Source organism: Aedes albopictus, chromosome 3, assembly GCF_035046485.1.
Source record: "Aedes albopictus strain Foshan chromosome 3, AalbF5, whole genome shotgun sequence".
NCBI lineage: Eukaryota > Metazoa > Arthropoda > Insecta > Diptera > Culicidae > Aedes > Aedes albopictus.
Genome location: NC_085138.1, coordinates 39,574,942 through 39,591,342, shown reverse-complemented (window position 1 = coordinate 39,591,342; position 16,401 = coordinate 39,574,942). Strand labels below are relative to the sequence as shown.

The following is a 16,401-nucleotide window of genomic DNA, read 5'->3' as shown; positions in this document are numbered from 1 at the left end:
TGCGTTACGTAATATTTGAATAAACCCTGAATACTTCCGTCAAAATTACAAATATGAGCTAACTTGGCACACGAAACGGCGGGATTGTTTTTCTACCACCAGCTCTTGGACAACTGCGAACTGTCAAGCAAGTTGTCAAACTCTTCTGGCTTTCACACGCATCATCGCCTTCCCCCTCATCCGACGGCGACGGCAGTGCGAAGTCGTGCCCAGTTTGGTCCGTTCTCCCGTTCCCGTAACTTGTACGCGTGCGATACAGAAGCAGCCGAAGATCGAAAGTTTGTAATCGTCGCAATTTGTGATCGATTCGCACGGATACCGGAAGCTGCTATGTGCTAAATTGCCTCTGCGGAGATTGATTGCTCCTAGAAAGTGTTTGCGCTAAATAAACGTCACCCGTTTCGGATCCAAGTGAAACGCTCCACTTTTTGTGTTAGACGAGAAAAATGTTCAAGCTGATTACATCACGTACCACTCAGCAAATAATTAGGAAGAGCCTGGCCAAAACCAGTTTGGTGGACGCTGTTGGCACCTGCTGTAGCAACAATGCCAGCCGCAGTGTCATCTCTTTCCAGCAAATGCGGCTGATGCAGAGCGTGTCCAGAAATTTGTCCACATCCCAGCCGAAGCTGCAGAACGAAGAGTAAGTGTCCAGCGCGGATTTGTCTGGGTGGTGTAATCGATGGAAATTACATGCATTGTTTACCAGCGCTTCCATGTGAAGCCTCCTCTGCTGCAGTCTACTTGGTGGCGCACAAAAAGACCAGGAAGCGCTCGTTGCTTGCATGGTTTTTGGGTCGAGACCACGGTGGATGGTTGTGTGTTAGCGGGTTACGAAATATCATACTAAACGACAGAGTCAAAGTTGGGGAAAGTTTTATGTGCCAGCAGCAGCGTGAGAGGGCAAATATTTCCCAATAGACGCGATTTTTGGTCACGTAGTACAACTGGGATATTATGATTTTTCTTGACACTTTGGACGAAAACGCAAAATCACCCTTGCAAAAAGCTTTAGTTCCTATCAGCTAGGTGTGAAGATATGGCAATCAGTAGATTGTGCGATAAGTGGCGTCTTATCATTTCTTGTGTTATTCACTTTGAAGGCCTTATAGGGAATAACGAGAATGACAAAAAATAACGATAGGCACAATCAGCTGCACATCTGCGTATCAACAAGATTCGATGTTTTCTTCTGACGATGTTCTGCTTCATTGAATTGATGAAGCGAATTTGCGTTGCTAATGTGATGAATCAAAATTGAGAATCTCCAGTCGTTCGCTCCTTGTTGTTTTGGACAAACAGCTTCCTTTATTGCTCCATTGAAAGGGTTGGCAGTAATGTCAGGTTTTTGATATTTACTTTCAAAACTGATGTAGGGTGACAATGGGTATTATCGGCAGGTTTGTTCTCTTCGTCATGGGGGGTTTTTGTCAGCCAAATTGCCTGAAACTTGGCCATATAATTCAGCCTAGTTAGGAAGGATTTTAGACCAAATCTGAGTTTAATAGGTTTCAAAAAACCCCCAAAGACGAAGAGAACAAAACGGCCGAGAATAGGTAATTTCCCCTAGGTATATTGGAGAATAAATGTTAAATAAGTTATTAACTTTATAAGTTTAACAAGATAACTTATAACATTCAAATTCTAGTGCAGACTGGGTGTAGAGCAAAGCAATAGTGACTTTAATTGAAAATTGAACAAATTCTGACTAAAATTAATAGTTTCCACTGATCAAGAAAAATTCCTGATTTTTCCAAATTCTTAGGAATAATTCTAGGCACAGAACAACTATTCAAAAATCTATTTAAAAGGTTAAGATTCTTGACGTGATGTACACAAAGAAGACACAAACTCATAGCTCTTTCTAGCTAATTAGTTATTTGTTAACCTTCGTGAAAGAGTGATATAAATGTCTTACAAAGATTGGTTGACATTTAATTTTTCCTTAAAATAATTGCATTTGCTTCTAAAATTTCAGAAAAAAATCTGAATTTTCTCGAATGTTGCCTACTTTTCCTGCAGGAATATTTCCTAGGGATTTGGAAAAAAATATAAAAGCTCAAGCGAGTAATAATTCAGAACCATTAATAAGCATGCCAGTTTATCAATTAGTTTAGTTCAGTTTTTATTTTTTAACCAAAAATTTATAAAGAGGGAAAAGCCCCTTTGAGTGATTTCCTTTTACTTTTTATGAAATCGTTCTAAAACCAGTTTAACAAGTGTTCTACCAGAGCGCCGACAGTTGAACAAGAGTGAGTGTTGAAGAATGAGTCGAATAAATATTTCAAAAAGGTCAAACAGCGCTTTTGTTCATCATACTTTTGTATATTGAACAACTAATCGAATAGAATAGCGGTGATAGCGCCTTTCTCGTGTTTTCGAAACTGCATTTCAACAAAACTCAAGTGACATGTTGATGAATATCGCACTTTCATACATTTAACAAAAATCCAGATATGATTTGCTTAACTGGCTTTTGATGTTTGATCCTTAGGGCCGATTTCTTCACCTCGGCTTAACCGGTAAGCCAGGCTTACCCATACAGTTAAACCTGGTTTAACGCTTAAGCCAGGGTGAAGAAATCGGCCCTTAAACTTAAAAAAGCCGCTATCTTGTATTTTGAGCCGCTGTTTTGGATTTAAATCCGCAATCTTCTTCCGAATACCAAATATTCCCATACTGCATGGCTTGAGAGCCTGAAACTCCATTAAACAACCCCCATCTTGAACTTGGAGCCTTTATCTTTGATGTTAGACATCCATCTTGGATATTCTGGCCGCCATTTTTGGACTCTGGACCGGACATCTGTTTTATATCAAATATATACATATTTCATGATTCTAGAGCATTTGACAGCCGCCATCTTGAATTTTGTGACGCCATATTGGATATCCTGGTCGCCATTTTTGAATCTTGACTTCTTCCCCATACCAAATATACCCATATTGCATGGTTTTAGAACCTAAACCACCATTAAACAGCCAACATCTTGAATTTGGAGCCGGCATCTTGAATTTTGGGCCGACATTCCGGAATTTGCGATCTCCAGTGTTGATTTCCGCACAAAATTCGTCAACCATGCTTAAGGTTTCAAAAATCACTGCAGTTTGCTGCGCCACATTATGGGGTTTGGTTCAGTTTTATATACGGCCAGTTCTACCGGTGCTGGTCCGGATCACTGAAATGCCCATAACTCCGGAACAGCTTGACCGATCCGGACTATTTTCAATAACAAACAATGCGGTAAAATTCCGGTTCGATTCGAGCTATAATAGGCAATGGGAATTGCCTTAAAAGTGAGTGCACTTATTTTGCGCACATACAGACATCATCTCAAATCATTGAACTGAGTGGATTGGTATATGCGACTTGACCCTCCGAGCCTTTTTTCGAATAATCTTTTCTGAGTGAGCATATAGCCTTTCCAGTACACTGAGAGTAAGAGAAAGGCAAAAATGTTGTTTAGGAATTACCATCAATTGCCTAATGTTTTCCCCATGGTTTCTTTGTCGTGATATGTCTCGAACCTCACTTCAATATAGACCGGGTTCAACATCCACTTGATGTCAAAAAATTTATAGTGGGTGTTGAGGATTGTATGACGTCATGATTGGCGATTACAATGAAACAATATGTGCTATACCTAGTTCATGTTTGTTACACCTTCAGTGAACATAGTAGCCAAGCAATCTAGTAGGCGATACTAAAACGTCATTCATTCTTATGCATCTATTCTTCCTTCTTTTCCTAACCATCAATCAAAACAGACGTGTTTTTGTGAAATAGAATCAAGAACTTACATTTCTGGTCCTTCGAACCGGATTGGTCCGCCGTGGTACAGGTAAATTACGATACGACTAAAACAATCATAAATGTCCAACACCTGGGTTGGAAACTAAAGACACTTATCCAATTGCGGGATTGGAAAAAACGACGCCTGGGTCGTGATTCAACACACGGGTTGAATTTTGCATTTTGACGCTTGGGTCGAAACTGAGCATCCAATTGCGGGATTGGAAATACAAAGCAAAACCGACGCCTGGGTCGTAATTCAACACACGGGTTGAATTTTGCATTTCGACGCTTGGGTCGAAACTGAGCATCCAATTGCGGGATTGGAAATACAAACAACGGCGACATTCAACGCATGGGTTGAAAATGTCGGATTACATTATACATACGTCGAACCTCCAACGCATGGGTTGGATGCAATTGACACATGGGTCAATTGGATTAGGACAAAATCTTCAATCTCGGGTTTGGATATTGGGAAACCAACACGAGAGTCGTATTATTTAGCGTAAATTGAAAAATTTCCATACGCCTGGGTTTGGTGCAACCATTAAAACAAGTGGGTCGTTATGTGAAATTTACACGTGGGTTAAAAATGGCTTCATGATGACTTTTTACGTTATTCTAACATCCAACGCTTGGGTTGGATGCAATTGATGTATGGATCAATTGAATTCGGCATTGATTCATTCTCGGGATTGGATAGAGTGGAAGCGATACAAGAGTCGTATTATGTACCATAAGTAAAGCAATCACAAAATCTCCAACACCTGGGTTGATGCAAGTATTATCGAAACTTGGGTAGTTGTACCAAATCAACGCATGGGTTGAAAGTGGCTTCACCGGATAACCTTTTACGGACTTCTAACATCCGACACTGGGGTCGAAGGCAATTGACGCATGGGTCAAAGTTGAATTCGATCAAAACGCTTAAATTTTGGAAATAAATATGAAAATAGCGACACATGGGTCGTCATGCTGACTCAAGTCGTAGGTTGAAGAGAACATACGGATTACCTTTTATGGACATTCAACATACGGATCGAGTTAATAAAGTGAAGTCTGAATAGGAAAGATGTTGTTGTCTAACATGCAGGTTGAAATAAAGGTCTACGAAAACAGTTAGAAATTCTGGCAACACCTGATGCATGCGTTGGCTGAGAAGTAGCGCTTGGTATTTGGGCAATCAACGGATGCGATCACAACGCAAATACAACTTGCTATTGAGTGAGAGGGCCAGCATTCAATTACTTAGGAACAGTGATGGAAATGTTCTCATCATGAATCAACTCGCGAGTGAAAAGTCAAAACAAGGTTTACTCATAGTTCCGAGAGTAAACAGTGTGTGAGTTTATTCGCACCCGCCTACTTCGTGAGTAAGAAGCAAAATGAAAACAAAAACACTCACGAACTTTTGTTCGTGAAAAACTAGTAGGTGTGTGAGAACTGCAATTTAGTGTGGCTTTAATAGCAAATCAAGTGATTATCCACCATAAACTAATGCTTTGTGCTTCATTGTTTCTGAAAAGCAGAACTGCCAACCGAGTAAATGCGTTTTTCATGAAAATGCAATGAATTTGTATGGAGGAGTTTTTTGAATTAGCGAAATACAAGAATACGAGTATGAATTTCGTTGTCGTGAATGTAGATGTAGAAGTAATTAATTGAAGCTATCCATCAGAAGTCAAGACAGTTTTGAACCTTTCATACGAATCAGTAGCACCATTTTAAGCAAGCTGTCAATAATGCAAGGCATATGTTCAGCTGCAAAGCCAAAGAGCATTACAAAGTTGATTGAAGGACAATTAATAAAATTTTGTGAACAGAGCAGCATCGAACCATCAGCGACTTAAAAATACGAAACTAATTGCGGCACGGTCAACTGATAGTTCTCTAAAACCTGAATAGATCACTTAAGTAACCAAAGCGACCGTTTCATAAAAAAAAAAAAAAACGCCACCGTAGATTTGTTTGTTTGATATGGCACCACTGCTGTTACAAGGTTGACACCCGTTTTTTGTAACGTTTTTGTGTATATGTGGCCACTACCAGAAGGGTTACTGCATTCAAAAGGAACGTATTTACAAAAGTGTGGGAAGGAAGTGGCAGAGTTGCCGAAATCTCAGAGAAGGTGCAGTGGTGCATAGAAAAATAGATCCGTCTAATGTTTGGAAGTCTATGAAAACAACTTTAATTATCATAAAAATAAACTGCTTTCATCAACGGCTATGGCAAAAAAAAACTTGTGGTATTGTGTGTTATTCGTTTCTGTTTGGATAAGATTCCTGATTTACAGGTAACATTGCTATTTGTGATGGGAGCCACTCTGCAGCGAGTCGTTATTACTAGTGCTCGTGTGCCTCCTTCAAACACAACGGTATGCCACGAGCGAACGGATAGTAAAACGGCCAACGGCAGCTAATTGCAAGCGATCGACCGTCGACGTGATTCGCGGATGGATGTTCATACGGTCGCAGCCTTATGCATCAGTGCAATATTTGATCAGACATCAATATTTATACGGCCAAGGCAAGACTTTAGAAATGTTTGAACTGAGTATTTTCAAATTTGAGGGTCGAATCTAAAACCTACGCAACTGCTTTTATAGCCAGAATGGTACAACCTAGATATGCTTTGTTATGTGATTTAAGAAGAGAAAGCTCAAAGAAGAAAGGGGAACTTTTCCAATTTACAGTCTACTTGTTATGATAGGTTATGATGATAATATGTGCAGATCTTCAATATAAAAGACGGCTTTGCTGAGGCTTTTGATGGAAATCCGGATCTAATAGGGATGATTGAACTTATTTAAAACTTATGTGACTTACAAAAAGATTCAGACTTCGGCCCACCAGTAGTTTAAGAAACATATATCATAATCAGGAGACTACGAGCATAAGAATTCATGGATATGTGTTGATAACGGAGGATTGTGGAACACTATTTATTGTTCGGAAACAGCTTGTGTAAGGCATTGGACATTTTGAAGAGCAAAAAGAGTTGGGGATTATACACACACAATCACCAGCGGTAAGAGGAATATATGAAGTAAAACTAGCCATTCAGTTCACTAAACAAACTTGAAAAGAGATGTTAACATTGATTTGAATGTCTGGAAGATTTCAAGTACCTCCAATCTGTTCACGCCTTGAACAGTAGCATTGTCTCATCGAATTCGTAATCATATACTATTAATAGAAATTCGCTTACATTATATTTTACCTCATAGTATTGGTGATATGTAAATGTAACGATTCAGTGAACAAATATTTTGTATCCTCATTGGCACGATCTATAAGCCGGACAAATAGAGGATGTGCATGGATACATTACATGAACGTCAAATACATGCATCAACAAGTCATTTTATGTTATGGATTCATTTGATTGGTTTATCAACAGTAGAGCCTCATTAGAAAGAATGCTTTGATCGCCCAAATAATAAATGGTCGCGAGCTCATAACCACTAATAGCCTTGGTTGAAATAAGGTAGTGGCGGGCTCGGTGGCGGGGGGAGCATGTTGAGGATTGTATGACGTCATGATTGGCGATTACAATGAAACAATATGTGCTATACCTAGTTCATGTTTGTTACACCTTCAGTGAACATAGTAGCCAAGCAATCTAGTAGGCGATACTAAAACGTCATTCATTCTTATGCATCTATTCTTCCTTCTTTTCCTAACCATCAATCAAAACAGACGTGTTTTTGTGAAATAGAATCAAGAACTTACAGTGGGAGATGATACATTTTTCCTTCCTACATGAAATGGAAGCTCCAAAGCTGAACACCAACTTTTTGGACATTAAAATAATAAATTCATTTGATTCATTTACGTATATTATACAACTACTATTAAACTCTAGTAGCGCTGCTGATGATCAAAGCTTTCAGAAACGTTAATTTACATGAATAAACGTTGCTGATATGATTAATTAAAAATTGATCAGCTTTGATGTTGATGTTGACAATTAGTCGAATAAGAAAACTTAAGCGATGTTTAAACAACGCATGAACGGCAACGTATTTGACTCAATATTCATGACACATGCCATTAGTCTTCCGATTCATGTAATCCTGATTGGAGAATAGCAAATGCAGACGACAGTGCAGCAGTTGGTCCCTAGTTCGAGTCTTGTCCTCGATGTGAGAGCTATCATACAAGTTTAATTAAAATACATTAAAGTAGATAATATGGTCATAACAAGATGTTTCAAGCTATTCGCATATGAAAAATATGTAAAGAAAAAATATTTTTGCCTATTCATTTACACAGTGATATTGAAGGGATAGCTTTCCAACAGTTTATCTCGGGATTTTTACCGATAGTTTTCCGATATTCCTCTTGGATTTCCTTACGAAATTTCACTTACAGCATTTCATGACTTTTCAGAGTTCCTCCTTGGGTGTCCCTAAAAGGATGACTATGGGTATTTTCGGCAGTTTTGTTCTCTTCGTCATGTTTTTTTTAATCTTTTGAACTTAGAGTTGGCCTCAAATCCTTTTAAACCTAGCTGAATTATACGACCAAGTTTCAGAAAATTTGACCAATAATAATCCCAATAATTGCAGGTTTTTCTTCGAAGTTTCTATCGAAATTTCTTCGATTAGATTGTCGCAAAATTTCACTTGGCTTCTTTCATTTTTTTCCCGCGAATGTCTTATAAGGAATTTCCTAAGTTATCTCATGAAAGATTCTGAGGAAAACTCGTGGAAAAAATCCCTGCAAGAAATCTGGGAGTGTTTAGGCAGCATCCATTTATTACGTAACGCTAAAATCGACATTTTTTGACCCCCCCTCCCCCCTCCGTAACGTTTTTTTGTATGAAAACCCGAAAATTTTTGTATGGACCGTTACGCTCGGCCATACTCCCCCCCCCTCCCCCTGGAGCGTTACGTAAGAAACCCCTGTAGTTAAACCGAAAGGAAGAAGTCCAGGAAGGACTTATTGAAGAAATCTCTGAAAAACCTTGGTAAGATTTTTGAAGAAATCCCTTCAGTAATTCCGGCACGAATACCTTAAAAATCTAAGATTACCTTAAGAAATCTTGGCAAACCCTGTTTTCTTTCATGTTCCTTTTAGGGAATGATCAGTGCAGAAATCACGAAAGTAATCTTTGAAGGAATTCCAGCACGAATCGCTGAAGGAATGCCAAATAGAATAACTAAAGGAATCCTTTCAGGATGTTCTGAAGCAATCCCTGCAGAAATCCCTGAAGAAATTGCAGCAACAATCCCTACAGGAATTCGAGAAGGAACATCAGAAGGAATCCTGGCAAGATTCTCGAGAGGATTGTCTGAATAAGTCCCGGAAAAAAATCTGAAGGTGTCTCGAGAAAATCTAATCTCATTGTTTTACCCTACTGTTTATCCTCTACCTTCTTATCGTCTTCTCTGCTGTCTATCCTACGTTCTAGTCTAATGCTCAACCCTTCCATCTGCCCTAAATCTTAACCCTACCCTCTACCATATCCTCTACCCTTACATCTCCCTACCACAGTCTACACCATTCTCCATCTTACCGTCTACCCTAGAACTCGGTAGGGCAGACTCAAAGTATCTAAATACCAAGGTAAGAGATTCCCGCTAATATCCACGGATTAGTGAGAAAAGGAAAAAAGCAAAAAATAGTTATGAAGTTTGCGCTGATTTGTATGGGCACATCACTATTTAGCAAACTTTCTTAAGAAATTAAGCACTCCCATCTTAGAAGCTATTATTTAATTGCATCTGACTGGATTAAATGTGACCTCCATGCAATAAAACAGAAAATATCGCCATTTGAAAATCGGTAACACATTTTTTTTAAATTGGTTCTAAACATATTTTTTCAGCATTTAGAAACATCCAAACTAACAACACTTCACAAACTTTACTGAAATAATGACATTTTAGTGTAAAAACACCAACTTTTCATAACTAACGCAGATGTGTTGGTGAGTCTCATTTTTGACATTTGCGGGAATCTCTTACCTTGGTACATATTTATATACTTTGGGGCAGACTAGCATTTCCCACTCATCCTCCATACACCTGTGAAGTGGATTGTATGAAATCACTCACTCACTAAGTGAGTGTCTTAGGGCCGATTTCTTCACCTACCCGGCTTAACGACGTAAGCCTGGTTTATCTTAAACCACACTTAAAGTTAAGCCAAATTATTAAGCCAGGTTTAAATATTTGCATTTCTTCATACCGGTTTAGCAAATAAAGGCGACGGCTTACGCTAAGCCAAGCTTAACGAAATTTCCCATATCATTCCAGTGACTTTCCAATGGAAACGTCATTTTAAGCCGCCGATATTTTGAAATGCCCGTTATATGCAGCAGGAAAAGCGGAAGCGCTCGGTAATTTTTTCGGATACAGAAGGAAATTAACAATAATGATCTACCTAGACTGTTGATGTTTTACCCAACGCTAGTATCGAAGATCTACGATTTAGTACCTACTACATATAATCGTTCCACAACATTTGGTGTTCGAATTTGCCTCTCATTGTACAAAGTTGGAGTGCCACATTGCAGAAAAGGCGTTGATTTTATGTTTTGATATCCATAATCGCCTTCGAATAAAGTTGCATTTCGATAGTGAGTTTTTGAAAATGTGTTTGTCGTGAGATGCTCCAGAGTTCAGACCATTTTTCGAATATGTTTAAAATTATGAACTGTGTACATTCAATGAAAGCCACAGCGTTCAAGTTACACTAGAAACTGAAATCCCTTAATAGAAACAGTTTATTGTACTTTTATTTCATTCGTTGGTGTTTTTAATACCATGCAAAAAATTTAGGATTTTAATATAAAAATGCGTTAATACGATGCACGCTGCCTTGTACTAAAATATGAAACGGAACGTTTTTCGCAGTGCTGAAATAGTTATTTATGCCACAAGTTGCAAAAATGAAGATTTTTTCAGCACGAGTTGTACATTTATTCAACCAGGCTTGCCGAGATGGATAAATACAACTTGTGCTGAAAAAATCGAGTTTTGCAACGTGTTGCATACTAAGTTTTTTGTAATTAAAACCTTAACTGCACATTCTGAGAAAACATGCAAGCGGGCTTCCACGTGTATTAGCCGTCTTAGCCTATTATCCGATCAAGTAGGCGTTTCACTAGGCCTACAGACCAGGACAGACCGAGATGGCTGTCACAAGTTTTCAAGCTTCCGTCCAGTTCAGTCTGGCACTGTTTCTTCTAAGAGAAGTTTTTGGAAGAAATAATACAGGAAGTGACCGAAAGGACGTGCGCGGACATAAAATTTATAGATTTATGGCATATTAACTTTGTTAAATATGATAAATTAAGCCAAACTAGGAGCAAATTGTCCAATAAAACAACAGTGCCGAAAAGTACTACTTTTCGGCACACTTAAGAGTGCCAAAAAGTAGTACTTTTCGGCACACTTGTTAAAGTTTGGTTAGAAGGCCAATTCACTGCCTTTTCACCGATTGAAAAGTAAGCACCGTGAGGTCGCCATTCACCGCTCATTTAACGGCATTTTCGTAAAGTATATGACATTAAAAATCGACGTTTGCGAATATTGCACTTTAATTTACGTTAACAACTCAACAATTATGTTGTTATTATAGAAAAAATATAAAACGATTGTAAAATATGTTAACATTCGAAAAAATAAAAATTCAAATGTATTATCTCTTGACTCCTATTACCGCTCATGCATCCATTCACCGCTCATAATGGATCCATTCACCGCTCACTGGATTATTTTTTCATGGAATCACAGAAACTATTCATTTATAAAAACAAAATAACTTTTATTCACCAAAGTATTGATGATTCATGACGTTCAGTTCATCCTTTTTTGTCAAAATGGAATCTTTAACGGGTTTCACCTGTTGGATATTTCTTCTGCTGTTTGCCCTGAACAGTTCCCATGTTGTCCTGCAGCGCAGTGTGAGAAATATTTTTTGAGAACGTGATTTCAGGTACTCCCGTATAAAAACTTGGTGAAATGAAAGTTTTTTGATGTGACAGCATGTTACATTCACTTTTGTTACGATACTTTAATAACGTTTGATCATTTTTGTATGATTGACCCAAAATGAGCGGTGAATGGGGCATGAGCGGTGAATGGCGACCTCACGGCACATTCGAAACGTAATTACAAAAATGTATTTTCGACCTATCTACACGGAGAGACGAAACTACCCAAAAGTGAGTTCTTTCCACCCAACTTCGGGGTTGCGTGCGTCAAGCCAATTTTGAGTTGATGGAATCGATGTTTTTGTTGGGTTGTTCCCGCTTGCTTCCATGTGAAAAAAATACCTAATTTTAAGTTTTTTCCACCCAACCGAAATTTTGACTAGGTTGTATTCACTCAAATTTGAGTACTGTGCTAGAAACTCAGTGTTGGCTTGACGCACGGAACCGCAAAAGTTGGGTCGTTTCTCTCTTCACTCTCTGACAACAATAGAAAGAGCGCATGAAAAGGGAGATGAAAAAGAACTCAAAATTGAGTTTAAAAGTACCTAATTTTGAGTTTTTCAGTTTCTCCGTGTAGATTCAGTATCATCGAATATCTTCGAAAAAGGCAATAGGACACGATCGGTGAAGCACTAGATTTGTAGTAATGAGCTAAATTGTTGTATGGTAAGAAGTTTAATTCTCCGTTTTTGCAAGGAAATCGTGCAAAAAGCGTGGATATTATGATTCCTTGCCTAATTTGATACTGTTTGAGCAAAACTTTGGAAAGCTGTACTGATTGAGGAACAAGAAATAGCCAAAACAACAACACAGTTTTCTAAAGTTTTGCTCAAACAGCATCAAATTAGGCAAGGAGCCATAATACCCACGCTTTTTGCACGATTTCTTTGCAGAATTCACCTTCTCACCATACACAAATTCAGCTCATTACTACAAATCTAATACTTCACCGATCGTGTCCTATTAATATTAATCACGAAAAAAAATGAGATTACTTACCTAAATGTGCGCTTTAAAAATGGAATTTTGAAACGAGTTGCAAAACATTTTTGCAATGGAAAACAAATCACTAGAATATGATCATTTCTATCAGTACCATCATGCTTCGCGGTGGTTCGATGGGAACAGTCATGTGTTCTATCATGCTAGACACTAAATTTTGATCAAGCAAGCTGTACCATAACCGTGACAATTTGGCAAGCTCTAGCCGTGACAACTCGGGTTGTGGATCAAACAATTGCATTATGATTCATAATACAACCGAAATCAGTTGCATTGTGAATCATATTGCAATTGTTTGGTATAGTACGATAAACTAGTCCGTTGTGATACGGCAAGTATAAATCAAATTTCATAGTGCTGAGTTGCAAAAAGATATTTAAAATTCACTTGCGTCGTGTTTTCGGCAGTTTTGTTTTTTTTTCGTCACGGGAGGTTTTTAGAAATCTATTGAACTCAAAGTTGGCCTCAAATCCTTCCAAAGTAAGCTGAATGATATGGCAATGTTTCAGGCATTTTGGCCGACAAAAACCCCCACGACGCAGAGGACAAACCTGCCAATAATATCCAACGTCACCCTATTAGGTATTCAAAATAAGTCATGTTTAGAAGTACATCACGAATGAAACTTTTTATATTTAGAATTATGAGTCAAAACGTTGAATATTCGATGGGCTAAACGTGTTTTGAACTAAGTTTTTATAAGAAATCAGTGTATAAAAAGGTATTAGAAGATTTTTTTTGAGTGTCATCCTAAGTTTGTAAAAAAAAAAATCTCTTGATTCATAAGAGACGAAAATGTTTATTGTGACCTGAAATTATAGACCGGGTTAAAATAAATAGAAACTTCAATGCAAATGTTCTTTCGACTTCCAAATCAGTATGAAAAATTTCCAAAACTATCAACACGGTGCCTTTTTGAAGGCTTTCAATCTAATGTAAAAACTTGATTGTCCCAAACCCGACGTGAATATTTTATATTGACGACCCGCCTACTATAGGTTATCATTTTCTTTATCATCGTGTCCATCCGTAACCAAACGTTTTACAATTGTATCGTTCCTAAGTGTACGTGTTTCTTAAAAAACATTTTCTACCGTTTCAAAAATGTATTTATGAAGCAGGTGAAGAAACCCAAACTCTGTAATTTGCGGCTTAAGCCTGGCTTAGCGCTGCTAAGCCACCTCAGAGCACCGCTTAAAATAAGCCACACTTAACGTAAACCGTAGCTTTATAAACCGGGTTTAGTGGTTAAGCCGAGGTGAAGAAATTGAAAAAAAGTTAAGCCCGGCTTAAAATGTTGCTAAGCCTGGTTTAAAATTTAAGCCCGGGTGAAGTAATCGGCCCTATGGGGCGATTTCTTCACCCTGGCTTAAGCGTTAAGCCAGGTTTAACTGTATGGGTAAGCCTGGCTTACCGGTTAAGCCGAGGTGAAGAAATCGGCCCTTAGGAAAAAGGATAGTAATTACACACACAGACAGACAGGCGTAACACTTCGGACATATTTCGATTCAAATCAAAGTTGTTGGGAAGGAAATGCAGTCTCTGCGCTCCAAACCGATTATTGAAGGCAGCTTTCATGTTAGAGGTTAAAGGTTTAAGCGGCAAACCGTGTTGCCAGTTTTAAAGAACATTTCTACCGCAACAATAGTTACGAACCAATGTTCGCCTAATGGTAAAAGGACTGAGTTTGGTCAACCATCAACTAGGTGGCGGTAGTGGGCAAACGTCAAACTCGAACAAAAACGATGGAAGCGCCACTGGTGGGCTGTTGTTCAACATTCATTCTATAAAATGGACCGTTAAATCGGTGTACGATGGGTGTTATCTGAACATAAGGCTGATTAAAATTTATAATAGCAGTAACCCGTGACATCATGAGATGCATGCTCACAAATCAGAGTTCTCCCAATAATGTTGCATCTAATGGGTGTTTCTGTTCCGTTACAGGGTTGAGGTCACATTTGTGCGAGCCAACGGAGAACGGATAAAGGCGAAAGGAAAGGTGGGCGACTCGCTGCTCGATGTGATCGTCAACAATCAGATCGATCTGGAGGGATTCGGAGCGTGCGAGGGCACGCTGACCTGTTCGACTTGCCATCTGATCTTCTCGCAGGCCGACTACGACGCCCTGCCGGAGAAACCGGGCGATGAAGAGCTGGACATGTTGGATCTGGCCTACGAGCTGACCGATACATCCCGACTGGGGTGCCAGATTGTGCTATCGAAGGAACTGCAGGGACTAGAAGTGCGGGTACCGGCCACGATCAACGATGCCAGGAGCTAACCCCTTGGTCGCCACAGCCACAGATACGGTGCCGCAAATGTTACCGGTTGCACATATCGTTTGTGTTTTTTTTTGGCAATAGATTTTCAATTGACTTCTGTAAATGTTAATTCTTCTGTTCCTTGTTTTTATCAATAGTAGTTTCCATGGCCCATTCAATGGGCAGTGCATCGTATAATACAATTCAATCATTTCGAAACGAAATGCAAGGTTATCTTTGTTGGGTAGACAAAATATAATCTGGCGAGCAAACATACAAGTGAATACTGTTAACAGATAATTCAGGACAATTATCGAACAAATATGGCTTTTAAATAAATGAATCAATGTTGAACGACTATATTATTTCTCTTTCACAGCCAGTAGACTAAATGGGCATCCAGTTCATATCCCAACTAACATTTATTGTGAATGTAAACGTCAGCAAAGCGTCCTCAATACGGCTTGATGCTGAGTTACTGTTTTGTACATATGGACGGAAGCTTCTATGCAAGCCCTATACCAATGAATCTGGCGAACTTAATCCACATGGATATGCTGTGCGAGCAGCTTCTATGCCACCAAGTCATAGCTCTTTTCTCGGTTCCTATGTAACCACTAACTGAATAACATCTCGAGAAGGCGCTTTTTCAGCCTTTTCACAGTTGTTAATTTATAGATATACGGCATCTCTAAATTAATCGATTAAATATAGTTAGGATATGGATACCCTACCGTGACGTAATACATGTGGAACTGGAATTATCACTTTTGAATTGAATAATTAAAGTAGGGTCTGGGACCATTTGGGCAGGAGCACCTATTCTGGGCACTTGCTGCCTTAACTCAGTCAATTTCGAACCGATTGACTTAATTTTTGAAGCACGATCAGATACGTACAGTATCTAGCCATGTGCAAAATCTAAAGTCAATTGGTTTGAAATAGACTGAGGTATAGCAGCAAGTGCCCAAAATAGGTGCTCCTGCCCAAATGGTTCCAGACCCTACTTGCCGCTACTTGGCATCGAACTCCCGATCTCTGTATCCACTGGTCCCGATGATGTTCTCGCTAAATAGCATAGAACACAGCCCGTTTTGTTTTACTCTCCTCTCCTCTTCTTGGCGTAACGTCCTCACTGGGACAAAACCTGCTTCTCAGCTTAGTGTTCTATGAGCACTTCCACAGTATTTAACAGAGAGCTTCCTCTGCCAATGACCATTTTGCATGTGTATATCGTGTGGCAGGCACGAAGATACTCTATGCCCAAGGAAGTCAAGGAAATTTCTTTTACGAAAAGATCCTGGACCGACCGGGAATCGAACCCGTCACCCTCAGCATGGTCATGCTGAATACCCGTGCGTTTTTGTTTTACTCTAGAAAAGGCTTTATAATTGTG

General features: G+C 39.0%; 1 protein-coding gene across 1 annotated transcript; it reads left to right on the top strand.

Annotated features, from left to right (window-relative positions):
* Positions 1-169: 169 nt before the first annotated feature.
* LOC115264700 (adrenodoxin-like protein 2, mitochondrial) lies at positions 170-15,359 on the top strand. Its single transcript, XM_029868710.2, has 2 exons — positions 170-643; positions 14,689-15,359. Exons 1-2 carry the CDS (start codon positions 447-449, stop codon positions 15,023-15,025), a joined length of 534 nt encoding a protein of 177 aa, XP_029724570.1. The 5' UTR covers positions 170-446; the 3' UTR covers positions 15,026-15,359.
* Positions 15,360-16,401: the final 1,042 nt, after the last annotated feature.